Source organism: Ochlerotatus camptorhynchus, unplaced genomic scaffold (assembly GCF_037179485.1).
Source record: "Ochlerotatus camptorhynchus isolate MF236.1 unplaced genomic scaffold, CSIRO-AGI_Acam_v1.1 ptg000550l, whole genome shotgun sequence".
NCBI classification, from domain to species: domain Eukaryota; kingdom Metazoa; phylum Arthropoda; class Insecta; order Diptera; family Culicidae; genus Ochlerotatus; species Ochlerotatus camptorhynchus.
The window spans coordinates 2948766-2973788 of NW_027041033.1; the positions used below are offsets into that span (position 1 = coordinate 2948766).

Sequence of the window (25023 nt, forward strand, 5' to 3'; positions counted from 1 at the left end):
ATAGATCCACTCAAAATTTTAGTTGGCTTCAGCCATCGCCGAAGAAAGTGAGATGAAATCTGGTCGCCAAAAAACAGATAGAAAATTGTTTTCCAGGTATTGCTTAATTTGCTTTCTGTCACTTCGTCAACAGAAATTTCCCGCACTATGGAAACGGTCTACTAAATATGTTCCCTGTTTTCAAGAAAGGAGACAAACGCAATGTTGAAAACTACCGTGGGATTACCTCGCTTGGGGTTGAATCTAAAGTGTTTGAGTCGCTGATAAATGAGAGATTGTTTGCTTCCTGCAAGCATTACATAAGTACATGTCAACATGGTTTATTTCCTGGCCGCTCCGTGGAAACTAATCTCGTCAGCTTTACGTCGTTCTGTATCGAAAATGTATGCAAGAAACTTCAAGTGGATGCCATCTACACTGATCTTAAAGCTGCGTTTGATAGAGTTGTGCACGACGTTCTGCTAGCAAAGCTTGAAAAAATTGGATGTTTTGTTTCCTTCTGCAGCTGGCTTAGATCGTACCTCGTGCAACGTGAAGTTACTGTATGCATTGGAAACTACTCATCGTACTGTTTCTCGAACAGATCAGGAGTTCCACAGGGTAGCACTTTGGGACCAATGCTCTTCTCTTTATTTGTGAACGATGTAACGTTTATTCTACTACGTGGAGGTAAATTGTTTTTTGCCGATGACTTGAAGATTTACCTAGTCGTTCAAGGCTAAGCCGGCTGTTTAGAACTACAAAACCTTCTTGAAATCTTTAATGATTGGTGTGAACGTAATTTTATGGTCCTGTGCGTTTCAAAGTGCTGCGTAATTAGTTTTCGTCGAACTAGGACTGCCGTTTTGTTTGATTATAACGTTGCTGGGACTGCAGTTCAACGTGTCGATCACGTTAAAGACCTCGGTGACCAGCTCACACTTCTCAACCACGATCGACAAAGCTAATCGACAGCTTGGATTCATGTTCAAGATATCTAAGAATTTCGTGATCCTCTGTGTTTTAAAGCCGTTCACTGTTCATTGGTACGCTCACTACTGGAATTCGCGTGTGTTGTCTGGAATCCCTACCAAGCTGTATGGAGTGGACGATTCGAAGCTGTTCAACGCAAATTCGTCAGATACGCACTGCGCTATCTTCCATGGAGTGACCCGCTGAATTTAGCACCGTATGCTGACCGCTGTCGTTTACTGGGTTTGGATACTCTTGCTAAGCGACGAAACATATCGCAGGTCGTCTTCGTTGCTAAAGTTTTTCTCGCAGAATATGATGTTCCTGAGTTACTGGCCAAAATTAATCTGTATGCTCCTGCCCGAACACTCCATCCGAGAACCTTGCTACATGAAGTAGTACATGCAACCAACTATGCTGCAAACAGTTCCTTTGTCGTCATGATTCATCAATTCAACGAAGCCTCTGACCTATTTGACTTTGACATCAATGCCTCGATGTTTCGCCATCGTTTGCTGTTGGCCAATTTTTAATTTTTAATGAGTGACTACATTTAGATTTAAGTGTTTCATTGAGACTATCAAGTCAGATGAACTATAATAATAATAAATATTAAATAAATTTGACCATGTAAGCCATGTAAGGCGGGTAAGCCGCAACACCTATAAGCTGGCCCGATTTTACCACGGGCGGCTACTAGCAAAGTACTTCCCCCAAAGGCGTTCGGATTTGGATGGATTGATAAGGAAAAGAGAAAGCAATATTAAATTTAAGACGTCTATTGACTAATCTGACCTTTCCCTGTGCCGAGCGTCTCCTACTTCACTTTCAGCTGCCTAGCAGCGGCCCTTTGCTTTTAGCGAGGGGATGAGCAAGGCTCCTTTATCGGAACCCCCCGGCGACTACTCGCCGTAGATGGTCCCGGTAGTCACCGCAGTGCACTGCCCAGGCGAACGCTCCTTCGGTTCGGCCTGCTTCGTCCCTCCTTGGCTCTTAACTGCGGTGGCGAGACTGTCTCTACTGGTTGAGCCACCGCAGTGAGGACGGTAAGTGTTCGGTGATCCTTGGTGGTTAGCCGGGAAGCGGAAAAATCCTTGAAGTTTAGCTTCCCTTGACGGCGATCCGACACCCTTCGCTTCTGCTCACGAAACACGGCACTTTCCGGGGAAACGACGTCACTATCGCGCGATGATGCTGTGAATTATCCCTTCAGCGGACACACGCCACGAAAACGGTACTCCAACTCTCGTTTCCACTTAAACGGACGGGGCAAACAACTCAACTCACTTTTCGTACTCGCTGACAATCACTGACAATACAACAACCGCCATCGTTTGCTAATGTTTTTCGCCTTCTTTTGTAGCGGGAGGAGAAACGGGACCTATCTTTATTCTAGACGCGAGACAATTCAAAACGATAGTTTTTACGCTACATTCTAATCCTTAAAACAAACCTACACGAATAAAATCTACTATGAAAATAACAAATTAAAATATTTACATATAAAGCAGTGGTGAGTATGTTGCCGAGCGTACGACCAACACAAAAACAAATCATAACAGACAAGGCACACGCTCATGGCAAACACGTTAAAAGGGTGGGTTATTAATTGTCACTCTAGACGAGGGTTACAACCATCATCAGGAAAAATGAATACATGAACCCAGTGCAATTAATTTTCAGCTGTCCTTGATAAGCGGCAACGAAAACAAAATGACTCGATTATCCGGGTGTTTCGATTATCCGGAGTGGATTTTTTCAAGCTTCTGTATAATCGACCTGTATAATGATCGTCACGTGAAGTCTTCTTGGACACACTTATCAGATCGTCACTCCACGCGGCGATCAACCCAAGTCACCAAGAATTCCGCATTCAACGATTAAAATGACTTCCAAGTTCCATAAAGTTCAAATAAAGTTCCGACCGAACCTTCAAGTTCCATAAAGTTCAAATAAAGTTGCGACAGAACTTTCAGATTCCATAAAGTTCGAATAAAATCCCGACAGAACTTTCAGTTCCATAAAGTTCAAATAAAGTTCCGACCAAACCTTCAAGTTCCATAAAGTTCAAATAAAGTTCGGACAGAACTTTCAAGTTCCATAAAGTTCAAATAATGCTCTGACAGAACTTTCATGTTTCATAAAGTTCAAATAAAGTTCCGACATAATTTCAAGTTCCATAAAGTTCGAATAAAGTTCTGACAGAACTTGCAAGCCACATGAAGCAATCAGCATAAGTCTTTATTAGTAACCACATTTCATTTACGTCAATATGAAATGATCAGTGGCCCGAATAAATCATAATTCTTTTAATTATGCATGCATATTCGGCATGCTAACCACTGCGCCACAAGTGTGTCGGAATACCATGCCGGCAAACACCAATTTAAAATTCATCAAGGTGTTGTGTTTCGTATTTTAGTCAGTCAGCTGGCACTGAAAACTCCAACAGTAGGCGAGACATCAGCTCACTTTAATATATCTCAGATGACGTAGCGGTTCGTGCTGGGGCTCTCACGCAGAAAGACTGGATTTAATTCTTCAAACAACTCCAATTCTACTACTAATGCTGATAAATCAATACACATTAATACCTGCCTTGAGAAATAACTTTCATAAAAGTGCGAACTAAATATAGAATTGGTATAGAGGACAAAAAAAACCTTTTTTTAATTTATTTTCTAAAAGTTCGGTTCAAGTTCCGCCAGAAGCTGCTTAGAATGCTCTTCAATTATGGTAACGGAACTTTCAAGTTCTTATAACGACTTAAAAATGAGGCTGCTTAGAATTGTGTATACCACCATCAACCAAGCTGCTCATCAGAACTTTTGGTTACTTGGGAAGTGTGCTGTGCGCGCTACATACAGACGTCAACAGTAACCCACGGTGGGGTTTGAATTCGTGTTTTATGCAACCGTTAATTAACGACCCACACACTAAGATTATTTTACCGAAATCTGTGAAATTTTACCGAAATCTCAACAGCTGAACGTTCGGTATACAGTTCGGTGATTTTTCACAGATTTCCTGTAAGTTTTCACAGATATTCGGTGAAAAATTACAGAAAATCTGTGAAACATCATCGAACTGTTTACCGAACGTTCAGCTGTTGAGGTTTCGGTAAAATTTCACAGATTTCGGTAAAATAATCTAAGTGTGCAACATGATGTGTTTAGAAGAAAATTGCAACAAAACTAAACGAAATATACATTTGGTGTCAAAGAGAGAGAGAGAGTCATAAGTGTAATAAGTGCAAGATGCAGTGTTTCGCTATATTTGGGTAAAATGAAAATAATCATTTTAAATTTGATCCTCAAAATCATCTCCACCAAGTGAAGACGAATATTAATATTCACAACAACACAGGTAATAATGAACATGCAGTCACGAACAGAGCTGGTAAATATCACGGCCATCATGTGACTATCACGATACGAAACTACCTATGTAGAACGAAACTTTGTACATCCTTTGGTCTTGTGCGGAGTATCGTGGAGTCAGATCACATTTTTATGATTCCCTTCGGGCTCGAGGTAGACAACCTAATGTTCCAGTTCGGGATATTTTGGCTAGACGTGATCTGGAGTTTATGAAACTCATATATGTTTACTTTAAGGATATTAACCTTAGATTGTAAGTTTGATTAACCTTGTGTTTAGTTTGTGTTTTGTACGTCTGGGGTTTTTTTTTTCAATGTTTGTTTTCAAGATGAATAGAAATAATTTCATGCTTTAGGATTAATTAAATAGTTGTATCGTAAACCACATTTAAAACCTCCTTCTTCCCTTTTCCCATCCAAAAAATTGTAAATCTCCACTAACCTCGAGACGATCGCGAGTACTCGGTCCAGTTCCTTTAACTTTAAATATAAGACAGTAATAATGTATAACGCAAAGGATAACTCGGCTCTGTAAAGTTTATTCGATTGAGCCTGTACAAATAAAGTAATTACAAAAAAAAAGAACGAAACTTTGTATAGACTTGAGCTGGAATGACCCATGCAAATAGAACTGTCCGATATGGTTGAATGTATGACCCAGATTATCTTTGGCTGGATGCGCACTGATATAACACAGCAGGCGATGCCAGCTGTCAACATCATCGTGTAGAATTGATTTCACTACTGGATTGCTGCAATGACGGTCGCTCACCCAAGCGCACATAGCTGCTGTCCACCCAAGCGAACGGAATAAAATATTTACGTTTCCATGCACAGTTGCAGCCCGCACGGAGCGCTTTGACCCAATGCCAATCAGTCGCTCTATTGTGATTCTAATTTTCCACCACTTTTACCGTCCTGAAAGTCATTTTTTCTTCTCAAAGAAATCCCAACTGAGACCTCCGTACGACCCCCCCCCCCCTCGTACCATAACCAGGCATACAGCAGTTTCTTTCACTAAACCACAAGGTCTTTCCGCTTGGAGTGAATAAAACGAATCTGACGGAGTAGTGATAGCTCAACCCGCCCACTCGCTTTCGGTCGTTATCGCCGTAAGTCGGACAGCTTTCCTCGGAAGCCAGCCGAAGCAATCTGAGTCACATTTATCGTTTGCAAAGATCTTGCTGGGAAAGGGGAAATCGTTCGACGGTTCCAAGAAAAACCCAACCCAGCTGGGCATGAATAAATTCATAATCCTTCATAACACGCGGCAGGGCACCTACCCATCGCGTTATCATCGCCTCGATGTCGAACGGTTAACGGGATTAACGTGGGAAGCCATGAAATACTGCCAAGCTCCAACATGAGTAGGATGATTGATTGGGAAGCGTTTTTTTGCCGTGGCCTGCTTTTTACTTCCCTTTCTTGTATTGTAATAACTCAATCACTTCCATCGAGCTTACGCTATGTTCAGAATACGGAGTTGTAACATGTTACAAGGCTACTATCTTGATGACGTTTTTCCTGGTCGATAATTTTTGTTTTAATGTGTAGTCTGACCTAGCGTCCTTTCGCACCAGGTCTATTTTTAACCGCGAACCGATTTTATCACCATTTATTGGCTCTAGATGCCGTTGGAATGAACGAAAATAGGCTATAAGGTTATTTTTGGATCCCATACGATAGAAGCTAAATGCTACGGAACTACGTGCCCTTCGCTCGCTTTCGCTCATAATGGCGTAGAACAATTTTAACTGCAGCTCGTAACGATTTCCACTGTTCGTTCTAAATTGCTACAGTTTTATGGCTTTCTGGTCAGGACCTTTTCCTTTCCCATTCTATGCTTGCTTCAGGCTGTAGTGTGTTGACGCGATTTGGAGTTCTGTTCCGGGGGGATAAGCTGTTTCCTGTGGACTATTTCTATTACCGGAGCTTGAAAATAAATCATGTTGAAGTGGAATTAAACAACGAGATCGTTAAAAGGACCATTGAAGTTAGGAAAGTATTCGAAATATCCGGACGATTCGTTAACAGATTTTCCATAAAACAGCATACTTTTATTACGCAAATAAAGATTGAACAAAAGATTCATAGCAACCCCCCGCTGGAATTGGGTCGCCTATTTGGGAACAGGTTTGCGTTTTCCATCGTTCAGGCAAAGCTTCGGAATGTCAACAAGGGAAATCACCGTCATTCAAACATTTAGCAATCAAGGCATATGTCAAATGCATAAAACTCTCACTTTGATCTTTTTGCTCGTTGAATGCTTCCTCTGTGTTGATTTTTGCTTCATACGAGTTTATTTGTTTTTCTACTGCGCTTTACCTAGAACCAGAACCTGTTGGTTTGCTTCAGTGATTTTCCCGAGCTTCGTCGACCGAATAGATTTCAAAGTTCAATGGCCACTATAGTAAATTTAAAAGATTGTTTTTATGTGTCCCACGCATGAATTTTTGCAATGTGATCAATAAATGATATCTATGTGCAGGACACATACTTAATATGTGTACTTCTGAGTGGATTCTGTTTATGTTCGGTCACATAAAAATCATGTTGAATTTCACATGGGAATTCTTCAATAATTATGAGTGGAATTTTTTAGTGTAGTATATCGATACGATACTCTATAGATCGTTTCACTAAGCGTTGTTTGACAAATAGCGGACCTACACGGTAGGAAAAAAGTAACCCAACAGCCAGTTCACTATTACCTACTATTGATTAGTTTGTCTCTTTTTCTACTTCTAAAGTTGTCAAAAACGGAGGAGCAAAACCATCCAACAGGGGTAGTAAACTGTGGGAACCCAACGTTGAGTATATTTACCTACTTTTGGGTACAACTAACTTACTTTTGGGTAGAAAGCGAGTGGAAGATTCCATACAAATTGCTCACAAGTAAATGAAAACTACTTTTACCCGCTCTACCTACTTTTGGGTTCCTGTACTATAGTGAAAAGAACTTACTTTTGGGTACTTTTGACGTAGGATTACGTCTTTCGGCAACATATTGGGGGTGCAACTTAAAAAATCAAAACCGACCGCGTTACGAAAAGTGGTCAGGTTTTGACCACTTATAACTCTGTCAATAGCGGATAGATTTTAATTCTAAACAAGTCAAACGATTTGAAATTTTTCTACAAATCTGCTAAAATGAACACTTTATAAATTTTGAAAATTACACAAACTTCCAACTGTTGCAATGGTGATGATGGCCTGCAAAAAGCGCTTTCCCTCACACAGATTTCAAAGTCGAATTCCATCCGCTCTCGCCAAACAGTGATTATTCAATCACCGTGTGTGGTGGTGTCCGGTCAGTCGTCATCATCAGCAGCAGCAACAGCAGCAGCAGTGCTTTCGGTGCGTAGCGTTGTACATTTTTCTCCAGTACACAGCGAAAGGCTCCCAGCAAGCAGCTAGCTATCAAGGCTGCCTTCAAGAGCCCTCGGTTCACCAAAGAAAGAGGAAGAAGCCGCACCGCTACTGATCAGATTCAGTTGCTCGTCGTGAGCTGCTGTGGGCCATCTATACCAAGCGCGGCAACCTTGTTCCGAACAACTTACAGCTCGCCAGCCTCATCATAGTTGAACACCCTAATAGCTCAGCATTACTCAACCATAACTACAAAACGGTCCTTTCCAGGACCACCATAAATTATTGTTGCTTAAAGCATGGTACGCAGCTGAAAAGTAATGACGTTTTTACGTGCTACGGGATACACGGTAAGAAAAAAGTACCCAACGGCCAGTTCACTTTTACGTACTTTTGACTAGTTTGTCTCCTTTTCTCCTTCTAATGTTGTCAAAAACGGAGGAGCAAAACCACCCAACAGGGGTTCTAAAGTGTGGGAACTCAACGTTGAGTATAATCATATTTACCTACTGTTGGGTACAACTAACTTACTTTTGGTTAAAAAGCCAGTGGAAAATTCCATACGAACTGCACACAAGTAAATGAAAATTACTTAGACCCGCTTTACCTACTTTTGGGTTCCTGCACTATAGTGCCGAGATGAGTGAAAAGAACTTAATTTTGGGTACTTTTTTCTAACCGTGTAGGACACGGAATGCTACACGGCGAATGAGAACGACCCAAATTTGAGTTTAGTTCACTCATAATCGCCAAAAGTGCAGGAACTCAGCGATGAGTAAATTTGCCTCATGTTTTCCCAGTTTTTTTCAGGATTTTCCAGGGAAAAAATCCCGAATTTGAGAAAAGTAAAGATTGGATTCACTCAGTCTATTGGTACTACTCCGAGGCTGAATAAAATTTACGTCAATTTCCTCATTTTCCGGCAGATTTTTTAGGTTTTCCACAGGAAACCATGAGATAAATTTTACTCATCGCTGAGTTCCTGCACTTTTGGCGATTATGAGTGAACTAAACTCAAATTTGGGTCGTTCTCATTCGCCGTGTAAAGAAATTACTTTATCTTAGCATTTCTTGACCCAGTACGCAGTTCAAAAGAAATCGGTAAAGGAAAGATCGATTACATTAGTATCGTGATCGACATGAAGGTGGCGCATTCTGAATGCAATTTCACTTTCCTTGCGGAATAATGGTCTGATCAATTATTCAGTAAGATAATTTTAACGTTTGTTGTAAAAATGATGTTTTGGATGCATTTTAACAACATAAAAACTGATAATTGTTGATTTTTAAATTTGGCGATCTCAAAATTTAGCAAAAGACACCTCCCTATAGTTGTCAAATTTACTTTTGGGAATATCCCTCAAAAATTACTTTTCCGTTTTCTTTTCAGCTGCGTACTAGGCTTTAAGAGCTAATTTTAATTGAACGTTCGCTCGCCTAGCTGCCAGCCACATCACCCCAAAAGCTCTTTGATAATGTACCCCAAGCGTTTGTGGTCAAATGCGTAACAGTTTTGAAGTGGTACATACAAATTCTCGTAACGACCGAATACTACATGACTTTGTCAATTAACCTGAAACACTTCGAATTAAGGAAGTGTTTTTTTTTTCCAGGAAACAGCCAAAAAATCATAAATCCAATAAATTTTCGTCTTCATTATTATTTATTGAATAAACCAAAAATTCCGAGCGTTTTGTGCATGAAAATTCGTTATTTTTTCATCAGAAAACGAGGTGTTTCCTCAATAGGAAATAGTGGTTTCCCTACCAAAGTCGCCGATTATTGATACCAAGCACGTAATCCTACGTCTAATCTACGGTCATGTCTTGGATACAACCTCTTACTTTTTTCGTACCGTATACAGGGTGCGTGACGAATTTTTGCAGTAAATGACATATATGAGAAAAATTACACCAGTTAGCTATTCTAGCAATGAATGTTATGTGATTTATTTTCTTTCGCAAAATATGGAAGTTGTAACTATTTTATTCAAAAAAATCGCCTTCCCTTTCGACGACTGTAGCTAGACGCTTCCGGAAACTGCCATATGCACGTTTGACAATGTTTTAATCCATAGATGTCATCACTACCTTGATTTTAGCTTTTAGGGACTTAGTGTGGTGTTAGGGCTTCTATTGGTATTCCGTTCGACGATGTCCCGTACAAAATAATCCAACGGATTGATATCGAGACTGCTTGGAGGCCAAATTTCTTTCTCCCAAAATTCCGAAATATATTCCGCAAGCCATTTCTGTGTTTTATTAGCAGTATGAGCAGGTTCTCCGTTTTATCACTTTCCCAGGCCTTTTTTATATTATACACTGTTCTTTCAGACACATTTATCCACCGAATTATTTCTATTACGCTTACTCCGGCGCGCAACAAAGCGACAGCGACTGACCGATTGCTCTTTTGTTTCGACATCTTTACGTTTACTCAACACTGTTTGTTTACATCTTACACCTAACAGTATGAGCAATTCAGTGCTGCCAAATATATCTAAATCATGATCCGCAAGCATGAGAAATTACTATTTGAAATTTACTGCAAAAATTCGTCACGCACCCTGTAGTGTTTACGGTTCGGACCTTAGAGAAGAGGAGACAATACGGGCATAGAGGTAACTATATGTAACTCTGCCCCTGGATACGGGGGCGAAAACGAACCGCTTTTCTGTCAAACGCGAACCAGCTCGTGATTGGCCGATTTGAAGTGCGTAAGATAGAGATAGAGATAGAGATAGAGATAGAGATAGAGATAGAGATAGATAGAGATAGAGATAGAGATAGAGATAGAGATATAGATAGAGATAGAGATAGAGATAGAGATAGAGATAGAGATAGAGATAGATAGAGATAAAAGAGTAAGAAGCCAGTTGTCTCCTCTTCCTTTTAGGTTCGGACATAGAAAAAATTGACAAATTGTTCCAATGATAGTGTGATTAGTTAATGTGCGAGCGCGCGGGAAAAATGCGAGCAAATTGAATTTGATGGTTCTTAGTCAGTTCAACCGCACAGAGTTTTTAACGACTTGATTTATTGATTACGGTTAAAATGAGTCCGTGGTATTAGAATCATGGTGTCGTGGAAGTAAACATGGTGTACTCAACTACTTTTGCAATACCGATCGATTGTGGTAAATTTTATAACATAGCTTCTTTTTTACGATAGCCATAAATTTTGTGATTGGGTGGAGCTGAGGACAATTGGGTGGGTTGATGTCTTTGATAACTTTGTTGCCTTGGTACGACCGAAGAACCAACCGGGTGTAGCAACCGGTGGCAAGATATGGCAGATCTTTACGGAATAACTGGAAGGATTCCGTTAATCTTTTTACAAACGAAAAGGTTGACGGAATTCTTCCACTTTCGACCAGTTAAAGCACGGTATTATCAAGCAAGACGTGCCAGGATCGATTTTCCGGTTCGACCCAGAACCTCTTTCAAGTTGGAAATTTGTCGACCTTCAAGGTGTAGAGTAAGTATACAGTAAGTAGTGTAAGTGTACAAATGGTACTGCATACGGCGACTACCACGGCGACTACGACGGCAAATTAGCGAATTTGGAACTTACCATTTGTCTATGATATAACACCTTTGCCCGGCATCTACACTGGATCTTCATGTCCGCTATCTGTCACTGTTTACAAAAATATCTAATAGCAATTACCTTTGTTGTAATACTTTCTTTAACGAAAACAACTTTCCTTGCATTGCCATGGTCATCTGGGAGGAGGTTCGCTTTTACTACAGTGCTTTCCTCAGGAACCTTGGGCGTCCAGCGAGGCATTTTTCATATTGCTCACAATCTCCGACACCGGCAAGACACCAGTAGCCGAGTTTTTTTGCAAGCGGTAAACTTGCTGATTCACAGAAAAGGCCACCGAATCACCACCATACCTCGCGACCGACACATTATCAGTACTTTCCCGGGCATAGTCGCAAACCGGGCCGGGTTCAAACCGGCCCACAGTGACGAGACCCTCGATATAACTACCGGGCTCCCGGGAGGCAATCCACTATAGCACAATTTCATGAACACTTAAAACTCAATTACAGCACAAACAAATGATGTTTAATGCGAAAAATGCCCAATCCGTGGAAGAAAAACATGCAGCAAAAATAAGCTCGTCAGATTTGAAGCGCGGCTTACTGCGATCTTTCTATTTATGTGTTGGCAAATATACTACTATAGTTCACTCTTCGATTACCCATAGGCAGGCATGGAAAATCATTTGCATTCATTTCGTGTATTCATTTACATTCATTTGCCCCTAACTTTTTTCATTAACAGAATTCCGCAAAATGATGTATAGAGCTTTTGTTAACAACTCAAATCCGTATCTCTTATGTATGATAAACCAGAGCGAACAGAAGCCACTACTGTTTTTCAGTGAATGTATTTTAAATTCTATGAAAAACAGTAACAAGTTCTGCCCGCTATAATTCGTGATGCATAAGAGATACAGATTTGAGCTATGGACAAAAGTTGTAGCTAATAACAAAACCTACTAAAGCTCTTTACATCATTTTGCAGATTGCTGTGGATGAAAAAAGTTAGAGGCAAATGAATGTAAATGATTGCAAGAAATGAATGTAAATGATTTTCCATGCCTGCCCATAGGATGCTGCACGCTGACGTCACGAATGAACACGATGAACCCGCATTCATAAGTTTGACATCCAATTGTGGTTTGTTTACTTTTGCTTGTTAGTAGATTCAAGTGGATTTGAGTTTTTAAATAAATAAAAAATTAAAAAATATATTAGTCGATCTTGCACTCCAAAAATCAAAAAAAAAAACATTTAATAAGAAATTTCAATTTTTTTCTAAGTCCACGTTAACAAACCACTGCCAGATGTCAAAAAACGTGAGGTAAACCAGACGTTGCAGTTTTCTATGTATACATTACCCAACGAACAGAAACTTACAACCAATGATAAATCGTGTGCACATTGCTTACACTCAAAAAATTTATCACATATATAATCACATGAAATCACATGAATTTCACATAGCTTTCCCACCAAAAAATTACATGAGTATTATGAGGCCAATGAAATTCATGTAAATAATCATATAAAATTAACGTGATCGCATAAATGTTCTGTGAAATTCAAATGAATTCCATTAATTTTGTTTATGGATGAACATCATTTGCGTTTCCATGAAAACATGAAAACTATTTTTGGTATAAGCCACAAGGAATACGATATTAAATGATGAAAAAAGTTTTGTTTAAATCGCTCTTAAAGCTTTGAAGCATCCCTCGTAATGTTTATAAAATACATTAGTTACCTTTCTGACGCAAAGACGCGCTTGTTGGCTGAAAATCGTGTCTCCGGAATAACAAAAGAGTGAACTAAATATATTGTTAATTTAGTATATTTGTTTAAAGTAAAATTGTTCGTCAGATTCGACATTTTTAGTGTACAGTTAAAAGAATCGATTGTGACACGAATGACAAGGGATTGATAAATATATCAAGAAAAAGAACCTAGATGCATTAACATTGTCAAATCGATATCCTTCCGAGGACAATTAAATGCTGTATGTGGCCTGACCACAATATTCGAAATACTGATTTCAGTGGCTACAATCAAAGTTCTCATAAAAATGATCATGAAACACATCCAAGACATGACACTGTTGCTTAAGAAACAATTCCGGAGAACTTTGAGATTAGGGCGCAATTGCTTTTGTAAACAAACACGTCATTTGCCGATTTCTCGCGAATTGAACCTCAATCTACAAAACTAATAACACAAACAGGTAGAGAAATAGTTCCACTACGATTTGGTATAGTTTGTTTACAAGATTGTTCTTTTATTCGCGAGAAATCGGCGATAGACGAGTTTGTTTACAAAAGCAATTACGCCCAAATCTCAAAGTTCTCCGGAGTTTTTCGAATATTGTTTCCTTTACTGACCAATGAAGAATGAGCAATTTTAGATATAATTGCTACGATAAGCCCAGAAAGAACAGCTCAGGTCTCTAATTCTGCTATGATAAACAAACTAGAAGTGTTTGCATAATTATATTTTAAAACTCGAAGGACGCCCGCGGCATCGATGGTGTAGTGGTAAGCGTGATTGCCTATCACTCCTAAAGACCTGGTTTCAATCCCAGTTAGCGCCGTCGGGTTTTTCTGAGGAATATTATCTCTGATCACGCCTTCCTTCGGGAGCGAAGTAAAGCCGTTGGTGGCCGGTCCATACGTTTTAAGGGTTGATAGGTATAGGGTCCAGATGTGGGAGCTGCTTCCCTGGCGTCGGTAGCATTGGTACTCAATACATAAAACAAGATCGGTGGAAACAAACTAAGGAAAAAAAAAACTCAAAGGAGATGCTCATGTTTGAAGGAGATATCTGATATGAAAACTAATATGCTAAAAAATTCTCAGCTGAAAATATTCCTACATTTGAAATTCCAATTTTTATACAAGTCTTACTTCTTAAATCATTTTTGCACCAAAAACCTTCAATCTTATCTAATATCCCGTACAGACTATGGCTTATATCATGTAATATAGGCTATCTGGCTAGATGTATGAGTGCTCATTCCAAGACAGCCTATATTACATGATATAAGCCATAGTCTGTATGGGGTATAAGCAACCAGTGGAAACTAACGATTTAAATCGGCTCACTACTTTGTCTAGCTTATTGGTACCATGATTTGCTTGTATTTGAGTATTTGAGTATTAACGTACCCGACATTCTAGTACTACACTATGTTTGGTTTGAATCTCTATGAAAGTTTGACAGATAAAATTAGGTGTTCGTGGATTTTCCTATGTCTCGAGGGGTGCATCGATTAGCTTGGGACCGAAGAGAGTACACGGATAGAAATCTCCTTATACCTTTTGGCAATTTTCTATTGTTGATTATTCATAAAATGTATAATTCAACTAATAAGCAGACGCCTTGCAAAAAGTTAATGAAGCTCATGTGTCAAATGAAATGTATGAGCGGTCACACATACCTTTTATGCATTCTTATATGACCTATGTGGTTTATCTTATTGAATGTATAAGGCTGATGTTTTGGCAAAAATTTATAAGTGAAACACATGAATAAAATAATTGATTTTCGTTTCGTGTACCAGAGCTGAGCCAAAAAGTTGAGCACATTTCTTCGGGATCTTCTGATCTTAGAATTACCTCTATGGTATAAGTCCCAGAATCTTGAATAGGCTAGTCAAGTAGTGAGCCAATTTAAAATCGTTAGTTTCGTATTGGTTGTTGGTATAAGTCCCAGAATCCTGAATAGTGTTCCAAGATGCAGGGAATAATCATGGCATACTTTGATTAAAAATACATAATAATAAAGATTATGGCTGATCCGGGTCATCGGATGGTCTTCCGGTGAACACTTAGTATTTATAACCAGGTTGTGGGTTGGTTTTGTTAAAATATTAATCTGCACTACCCAGAGATGTTTGTTGCGGTATATTTTCAGCATCACCTTGTTTTAGACGACTGGTACCCCTTCGAAATTTTCCGGATTATCGAGTCGTCGGATTAGCGAGTGTCGGATGAGCGGGGGGATACAGTATAAACATTAAAGCAATAATGGTATTCGCAACACAACGTTTTCAACACATCCGGATGTGGAAGTTACCGTTGGCGTCGTCGCGCTTTTCGTTTGCCTCCGTTTGTTGTGATTGTTTCTGTTTTCTATAACCGCACGTGCCGCCATGAATCATGGTGCGGAGCAGGAAGAACCGAATTTCCTGCGGCACAAATCCAATTTTCAGCAACTGTGTATATCGGGCGCCGCGCCACCATTCAGCAGTAGGTACACCTACAACAAACATGAAAGGCGGGTGTACCGTTTCTGTGTGGAACTGGAAACTGAATACTGCGCGTCGTGGATCTCCGCTTTCGTGGGCTTCTACCAGTGGGACGAAAATGACAATTCCACATCAAAGCGGCGGTTTTTGAAACGATTCTGTCTCGAATTGCTACATTGATGATTATAAATGGGATTATCCGGTTGAAGCCTGTTATGTTGTTTATCTGTTAACGTAAGCATTATTCGGTACACGCAAGTCAAACGGCAAATACCTACATCAAAATTGACTGTGGGTCTTATACATCCTCTGTGTATATATTTCATTCGAGAAATTGTAGTAGTTTATACAGGCTATGGGGCTGTTGATAAACTTGTAGACAAACTGCTTACACAGAAGGTGGGGGCTGGAGTGACCGAAATCCCTATGAACTCGAGTTTTGCCTTGAATATCACTTTTGAAAATCATCCTAACGGTCTTATCCAGTATACTTACAAAGTCGATGTTAGTAAAAATCCCGCAAAGATATTTTTTTAAATGTTTAATATTTAATATTACAAACAAGCAGCACGTAGAGTCTGTGCACAGAACAGAAGGGGAAGTTCAAATAAATCAAGACCAACAATTGAAATGGCCTTAACTCCATTTTGTAAACAAACCTTGTAAGGCCATTTTCTCGCGAACCGAAGTCCGCAAAGGCAAATCAACATAATGAACAGACAGGGGAAATTCTCTTCTACCCGATTGTGGTTTAGGTTTGCGAATGAAGGTTTCGGTTCGGGAGAAAATTACCTAACAAGGTTTGTTTACTAAATGGAGTTAAGGCCATTTCAATTGTTGGTCTTGAAATCTGTGAATCAAAAAGTGGTTCGTTTTTCTGCTCAACAAGCGATGCGTTATGGTAGCGTTAAACACGGGCTTATATGTGCACTCACATAGGCATGCTGCAATAACTACAGACAGAAGATGCCTTTTACCGCTAGGTGCGATAGTGTCCCCCAATGAATAGTGCAGCCACTTTCTGATCCAAAGTTCCACTTCTGTTCTGTGGTCTGTGTCACATCAAGAGAAAAACAGTGGAACTCGCGGTCACGGTTTTAGAACGATTCCTATCCTTTCATTTGGCAACAGGGGATTTCTACATCAACTTCAAATGACTTCTAGCGAGAAAACAAATTAGCGGCTGTAGTAAATCATTACATCAGTGATTTGATCGAATTATCTTAAGAACAAATATTACAAATTCTCATTACTGATCATTACCAAACGTATCCCATGACAATTTAAAGCTCACTGCGTGTTTATGATGGTGCTACAAAATGGTGAGTTGATAACCTGGAAGGAGCGGAATACGTAGCCCTGGTCCTCACAAGTTCCTACCTCACGGCTTCCCGAGTCATATGATAACAAAAGACTATCAGCTGAAACATGCACACAGCTGGGTGGCATAGCCAGGGCAATGTTGCCAGTTCGGCAAAAGCAAAGTGAAGAGGTGCGACGCGAACACTGGCGCGGTAACTATAGTACGGTGATAGAGGAAATGCTTCACCAAGCCTGAGCGTCTGTTCACCATGGAGGTGTGGCTCAAAGCGGCGTCTGTTCTCCATGTTAGGAGCGGCTGATCACCGTCCTATTTAGTGGGAAAAAAACATAAAGTTGCAAATACTGAAGAAAGAAATACGGATCGGAACAATCGGCACAGACCTACGCGACGAAATAAGGACTACGATTGGAAACTCGGAGCTTGGAACTGCAAATCGCTCGGCTTCCTGGGCTGCGATAGGTTAATCTATGACGAACTTCAACCACGCAACTTCGAAGTCGTAGCACTGCAGGAACTTTGCTGGACGGGACAAAAGGTATGGAAAAACGGGCATCGAGCGGCTACTTTCTACCAGAGCTGTGGCACCACCAACGAGCTAAGAACCGGCTTTGTAGTGCTGGGTAAGATGCGCCAACGCGTGATTGGTTGGCAGCCGATCAACGCGAGGATGTGCAAGTTGAGGATTAAGGGCCGTTTCTTCAACTACAGCATCATCAACGTGCACTGCCCACACGAAGGGAGACCCGACGACGAGAAAGAAGCGTTCTATGTGCAGCTGGAGCAGGTGTACGACGGATGTTCGCAACGGGACGTCAAAATCGTCATCGGCGACATGAACGCTCAGGTAGGACGGGAGGCAATGTATAGACCGGCAATCGGGCCAAACAGCCTGCATGCCGTATCGAACGACAACGGCCAACGATGCGTGAACTTTGCAGCCTCTCGGGGTATGGTAGTACCTTTTTCCCCCGCAAGGATATCCACAAAGCCACCTGGAAATCACCTGACCAACACACAGAAAACCAAATCTATCACGTTCTAATCGACGGAAAATTCTTCACCGACATTATTAACGTCCGCACGTACCGCAGTGCGAACATAGATTCGGACCACTACCTAGTTGCAGTGTGCATGCGCTCAAAACTCTCTGTCGAAGTCGAACGCCGCGACCCAACATTGAGCAACTACGGGACGTCGGAGTTGCCTAGGACTACGCGCAGCAGCTGGAAGTTGCACTACTCACGGAAGAGCAGCTTGGCGCAGCTTCTCTTGAAGATGGCTGGAGGGACATCCGTTCCGCCATAGGTAGTACTGCTGCAGTGGCACTAGGTACTGCAACCCCGGGCCGAAGAAATGACTGGTTTGACGGCGAATGCAAACTGTTAGTAGAGGAGAAGAATGCAGCACGGGCGAGAATGCTGCAACACCGCACGAGATTGAATGTGGAGCGATACCGACAAAACTCGGTTTTCCGAAGGAAGAAGCGTCAGCAGCAAGACCGAGATCGCGAGGCGATGGAAAATCTGTACCGCGTAAACGACACACGGAAGTTCTACGAGAAGCTAAATAGTTCGCGCAAAGGCTATGTGCCGCAAGCCTATATGTGCAAGGACTTGGACGGTAACCTTCTCACGAACGAGTGTGAGATGATTGAGAGGTGGAAGCAGTACTATGACGAGCACCTCAACGGTGAAGCAGCAGACAACGAAGGTGGCACGGCAACGGACCTTGGAGCACGCGCAGAAGACGAAAGGTACCGGACCCTGATCTTCAAGAAGTTGAGGAGGAGATCGGTTGGCTGATGAACAACAAAGCAACTGGTGTAGATCAACTACCAAGTGAGCTATTAAAATACGGTGGTGAAGCACTGGCTAGAGCGCTGCACTGGGTAATTGCCAAGATTTGGGAGGAGGAGATATTACCGGAGGAGTGGATGGAAGGTGTCGTATGCCCAATCTACTAAAAGGGCGACAAGTTGGATTGCTGCAACTACCGCGCGATCACACTGCTGAGCGCCGCCTACAAGGTACTCTCCCAAATTTTACTACGCCGCCTGTCACCATTTGCAAGAGAGTTTTCGCAAATTTTCGCGATTCGGCAGGTTCTGCAGAAATGCCAGGAATACAACGTGCCCGCACATCATTTGTTCATCGATTTCAAATTCGCATACGACACAATCGATCGAGATCAGCTATGGCAGATTATGCACGAGTACGGAATTCCGGATAAACTGACGCGATTGGTCAAGGCGACGATGGATCGAGTGATGTGCGTTGTTCAAGTATCGGGGACACTCTCGAGTCCCTTTGAATCTCGAAGGGGGCTACGGCAAGGTGATGGACTTTCGTGTCTGCTGTTCAACATCGCGTTAGAAGGTGTGATCAGAAGAGCTGGGATAGACACGAGTGGCACGATCTTCAGGAAGTCTATCCAGCTTCTTGGCTTCGCCGATGACATTGACATTATGGCACGGAACTTTGAGACGATGGCGGAAACGTACATCAGACTGAAGGCTGAAGCTAGGCGGATTGGACAAAGATTTCATTTCGTCATATGCAGCATTATCTGCTGTAGACCATTCTCCTCAGGTTCCTCTGTCCTATAAAGACATTGCTGACCACCCAAATCGAGAAAGCTGGATCAAAGCGGTAGAGGAACTGAGTGTGTTGGAGAAGAACCGGACCTGGGTTTTTGGGCAGCAACCAGAATCGGTTGTACCCGTTTCATGCAAATGGGTATTCACGTTGAAGATGGACGCTGATGGAAATCCAATGCGTTACGAGGCAAGGCTAGTGGCGAAAGGCTGTGTGCAGCGGAAGAGTATCGATTATGAGGAAACTTTTGGTCTGGAACAACAAACTGAACACAATCCGAACCCCCAAAGGACTGGAAATCCACCAAATGGACGTCCGTACAGCCTTTCTGAACGGAGAACTGGACGAAGAGGTGTAGATGCAGGTACCGGATGGAGTTGGAGCCAAGTCTGCTGAAGCGATCATTGTGTGGGTTAAAACAGTTCACAAGATGTTTGAACACAAGATTCAATGAGTTGCTGCAAGGTCAAGGTTTCATCCAATCGCGGTACGATTATTGCCTATATGTGAAGCACCAAGGATATGCAACAGTGTGTATTGTTGTTTACGTAGATGATCTGTTGATCGTAGCTCGGAGCATACAAGCGATATTGGGTATCAAGGAAACGCTGAAACAAGAATTTGACATGGCTGAACGGCATGACTTCCTGGGAATCAAGATTCTACGAGATCGTGAACAAGGAATCATGAAGCTTTCGCAGACGGGATTGATCGAGAAGATTGTATATACACCGTTTTGGGATGAGTGACTTCAAACAATGCCAAACTCCTGCCGAAAGCAGTTTGAAACGAAGCGGTGAGCGGTGCGAGCACCCTTATCGTGAACTAATTGGATGCCTAATGTACCTGATGATGGGTACCCGACCGGATTACTGCTTCATCGTTGGGTATCTTTCGAGGTTTCAAGTTTGGAGCACTGGCAACTCGCGAAAATAGTCCTGAAGTACGTTCAGGGTACTAGGCATTTGAAAATGCAATCCATATGGCTCAGTATATTAATGGGTAATCTAGCGCAAATCAAGTGGTTGTATCCTGTTTCAATATTTGAAGATAACCAAAGGGCCATAGCGATGGCACAGAAGGAAGAGACGAAGCGGGCAAAGCACTTAGATGTAAAATAACTTTTCATCCGTGATGCTATAGCTGCAGGCGGAATACAGTTGGTCTACGTTTCGACGCAACAGCAAGAAGCGGACAAGCTGACAAAATCTCTGGCAGCTCCATCGTTCCTGAATCTACACAGTAAATAAAGATTAGAAATAAGCAACTGAGGGGGGGTGAAGAAGAATGAAATCGTAGTAGCAGTTGACTTACTGAAGAGCTTATATAATTATGTAACCTAGAAAATTTTCATTCGTCTAAAATAAACCTTCGTTCATTCAAGCAACGACCATGAACAGTTATCAACCTAGTACTAGTTACCGATCCTCTCATACAAATTAAAAAAAAAATCAAAACTTCGTGTAAAAAATATAAAACGAGTTTTCTACACACTTAATTTTATTTGACAAATATAAGGATGGTGGCTTCTTACATACATACACCCTAATAAACAAATACCATAAACGAACTGTATCCCGGATGGATAAACTATCCCACAAATGGATGATACCCCGAACACGTCGTTAAGCTCATTTTATGGTTATTTTTTTTTTTAAGTTTACATACTTAATTTTATTTGACCAATATCGGTATTTTTTGCCAAGATGTTTGAAAAATTCATGTAAATTTCTGCGAGATATAGCGCAAATAAAATTAACGCTATATTTAGCGTTAATTTACGCCATATTTCGTGTAAATTTAAGCGCAATATCGCAATATTGCGATATTATATGCAAGCTTGTAAACGATTTCGCAGTGTATGCCAAGTATGGCTCAAAACGAAGGGAGATTTTACGCAGCAAACATAGAAAACTACACTAAGTGTGGCTATTGAAACATCAGATGGATCAAGCATAGACAAAGCAAATATGCTTTAACTGTATCAATCGATTATAATTAACCATTCTTAAAAAAACGTTCGAAAATTGTGCGAAAATTTCCATGAAAACGAATCATCCACAGCTGAACTACCCATAAAAGCATAACTGTCTCATCTTTGCTTGATTTCCTATTCATATGGGACAATTATGCTTTTATGGACAGTGAAGGTTTCTCTACCAATGAATATGATATGAAACTCAGTGTCGTTTCCTTAACCTCAATTTACCTGTGCACCAACTCTCAAAACATAAACTATTATCAAAATATTGCTCGCAATGGATAGATATCGAGTAAACTAGATGAGTAAGTCGACAGTGAGTATTCATAAGGGCGTATACGCGATAATCGATTCTCTTCATCGATTTTCTCTTTGCATTGCTACAGCTAAGTGAAACAATTTTCTAGAATTTGTTCAATGCAGAGTTGTAACAGATTGTATTGACTATCAAAAGCAACAGCAAACGCACCGAGAAACGTTAGTTCTAGCGAGTTATTAACAAAAGAGAAAATCGACGAAGAGAATCGATCATCGCGTTTACACCATTATGCATGCTCACTGTCGAAGTATTTTTGAACCGATTCGAGTATGAATATGTCACTAAAACTGCTTTTGAAAGTTGGCGCACAGGTAAAAAGTTAGGTTACGGTACGCCACTGATGAAACTTTATCCAGTTACATAAAGCCTTAATCAAGCCTTCGTTTCTCTCCATTCCACAGAGCGACGGTTCGCTTCGTTTCACCAATCTGACAGTCAAAGATGGCGGCACGTACACGTGCTCGGAGATGGTGCCCACCTTCACCACAGTGCAGATCGACGATCTCCCGGCGAGTGATGACAGCAACGACACCGCTGCGGATGGCATCCTAGTGTTTGGCCCTCGGAACGATACTCGATACTTGAACAACAACAGCAGCAGCAGTGAAGAGGACGAACCGGATCTTCCAACGTCGCCACAGTTTGACAGCACCCCCGATCGGTACGTGCTGATCAGACAGTTCAACGTCAAAGTGCGGACGCCTCCGCTGGCGGTGTCCAACTTCTTTGTTCGTGCCTCCACCATCATTGCCGTGCTGGTTTGGGAGGTGTTTCCCAACCGGACCGGGGGCTACGCCATTCGGGACTTCACCTCCGAAATGCGGCAGTTACGCATGTCCGACGAGGAACCCGAGGAACGCTGGGAAACGATCGATCCCAGGCACATTAGCCCGAATGCGGTGAGTTGGTTGCATATTGATTAGTTGGTTTACTTCCGTTTCTAAAGCTTATTGTTTAACATAACAAAACAGCGACAGCTGGAGATATACCACCTAATCCCGAACACGACGTACGAGTTTAGGATCTGGGCCAACAACGCCCTGGGGTCGGGTGAAGCCGTAACCATCACGGCTACCACGTTACCCGACATGGAGGAGAAAGGTAGGTCACCGTTATTGTTTTTTTTTGTTACCATGATTGGAAATCAAAACATGCATCCAAATTCAAGACCTGATACGGCGGATTATGATCGATGCGCAGAACTTTGACACCCGCGTTTGGATCGCAGCAGTCGGCGTCGTCATGGGAACGCTGGTCATCCTGTCGCTCGGGACCTGCATCGTGCTGTACAAAGAGTGCCGCGAGCCAATCGGTACAAGTTTGAATTTTAACTGTTGTTGAACTACTATTGCGTTTGTTTGTTTGTTCGATCTGGTTCTGTTCATAGACTCTTGTTGATTTTTGTCTCTGATTTGGTTTGGTTTTTGAAGTAGCTGTATATTTTTGTTTTAGAAGGGACCAATTTTGGAACATTTTACACTGCAATAAATAAGATAACAATTTTGTAGGAAGTTTTGTAGAAGTTGCTTATTTTACGAACCAATTTTGTTTTGTTTCCAAAGAAATCCATTTTGCCAAAAGTAGTAGTTTTTAGAAGCACTTTTTTGCATTTTTGATTGACTTTTTTCTTTCATTCGAATGTAGCTAGGTTTTGCATCGAAAATTTACCAATACTCTTACAAAGAAAATAAGCTTTTGCGGTAATAGAACACCAACACGAGCTCCGAAAGAGAAGCGAAGACGCTCACGAGTGGCTTTATTAGATAGCAGAGCAAGCTTTATTTTAGAATAGATTTACCAAATTTATACATAGCTAGTAGTGCCAAAAAAAGACAATAAAGGTGCCACTTTTGGAATGGATATTCAAAAGGTGTTTTATGACATTTCCTAAACCAAAACTGCGTAAGCCACCTTCCCACCGGAACTCAATCATTATTGCATTTTAGTGATTGTAAACTTTAGTTCATCGGTAGAATTTTTAGCAAAAATAAAAGCTTGCGTTCTCTGTCTGTTAGGAAAACACTGAAAAAGAAAATTGCTATAAATTTCATCTAACTGATTTTTTCCTTAAATCCTTCTTATATATCGCCACTCTTCTGCCTTTCGCTTATGGGATCAAACAAAAATAAAACTTATACAAAAAATAAATAAATATCATACGCCTGCCTGCCTTCAAAACAATTTGCGAAAACACATATTACACTGAAAAAAAAAATCTTCATCCGTAAAATCAACACACATACAAAAAACACACCAGAAAAAGAAGAAGAACTGGACAGTCTGGAGCTGGTGCCGAACATCATCCTGAATCCGGGATTCTGTGACTCGGACGACCAGGGTCAGAATCCGCTGTCACCGCCGGAGCCCCGGACATTGGCATTCCTACCGGTGATGGGAAGCAACCATCTGGGCGCGCACCACAACCAACGCCGTTGCAGCAGTTATCACAGCCGGTATCACTATGACGACGACTACGAGCCGATGACGTTCAGTCGGCGGATGTCGATCTTCTTTACCGGAAACACGATCAAGCGAATTTGAGTGAAGATATTCCCGGAGGATTCCGCCAGAAGGTTCTACTAGAAGGAAGGGGAAGAAGGAACAGCAACAGGACAACGGAATGGATGATAGGGTCTCGTGTCTCTCTCACGAGCAGGGGGGACGGACATAAGGGTGCACCATACCACATCCGCCAATGCGCATCGGGACAGATTCTATCCTTCGGGAAGTCGACATCAACGACGATAGTGTGAAACATACTTCTTATGGGGAAGCACATGTAAAGCATGTGCCTTTTTGTTTCAGTCTGTTGTGTACTGGTTTTCTGTTTTGCTTTTTGACAGTTTGTGCGCGGTGGCAGCGTCGCCACTCGTCAAAGCTTCCAACCTACCGGTTCGCGTAGGTCCAAGCATTTGTGTTTTCGATTCATACTTTCGATAGCACGAGCATTTTTCCTGATAATGAATTTTTCGTCTAATCGCTAGGAATACGTGAAATGAAATGTGATAAATCGGACTAGGATATAGAGGAATGAAATAAGAGAAAAACTTGATTGGTTACAATAAAAAAAAAAGAAATACTCCGAAAGCATTAGAGCCAACTAAAGTGAAATTGCACTGTTGACAACCAGAACAAAAGAAAATGTAGCTTTTGTAAGAAAAGAAAACATAACGAGCAAAAATAAAAACAAACTGTACGAAAATAAAAATAATAAAAGTGGAGAAAATCCAATTGTTATATAGCGCAACTAAAGAAAACCAAAGAAAAAAAATCATCATTTTAGAAGACTGTAGAATTTGACACATAACTAAAG

At 41.2% G+C, this 25023-nt stretch overlaps 1 protein-coding gene across 1 annotated transcript in view; it reads left to right on the plus strand.

Annotated features, from left to right (window-relative positions):
• LOC135713351 (uncharacterized) overlaps positions 1-24317 on the plus strand; it is a 116328-nt gene extending 92011 nt beyond the window's left edge. Inside the window, exons 3-6 of the mRNA XM_065236458.1 lie at positions 22112-22609; positions 22682-22811; positions 22879-23022; positions 23968-24317. Coding sequence (XP_065092530.1) covers positions 22112-22609; positions 22682-22811; positions 22879-23022; positions 23968-24251 — 1056 coding nt within the window. The 3' untranslated portion in view covers positions 24252-24317. The remainder of the gene's footprint in view (positions 1-22111; positions 22610-22681; positions 22812-22878; positions 23023-23967) is intronic.
• The last annotated feature ends 706 nt before the right edge of the window (positions 24318-25023 follow it).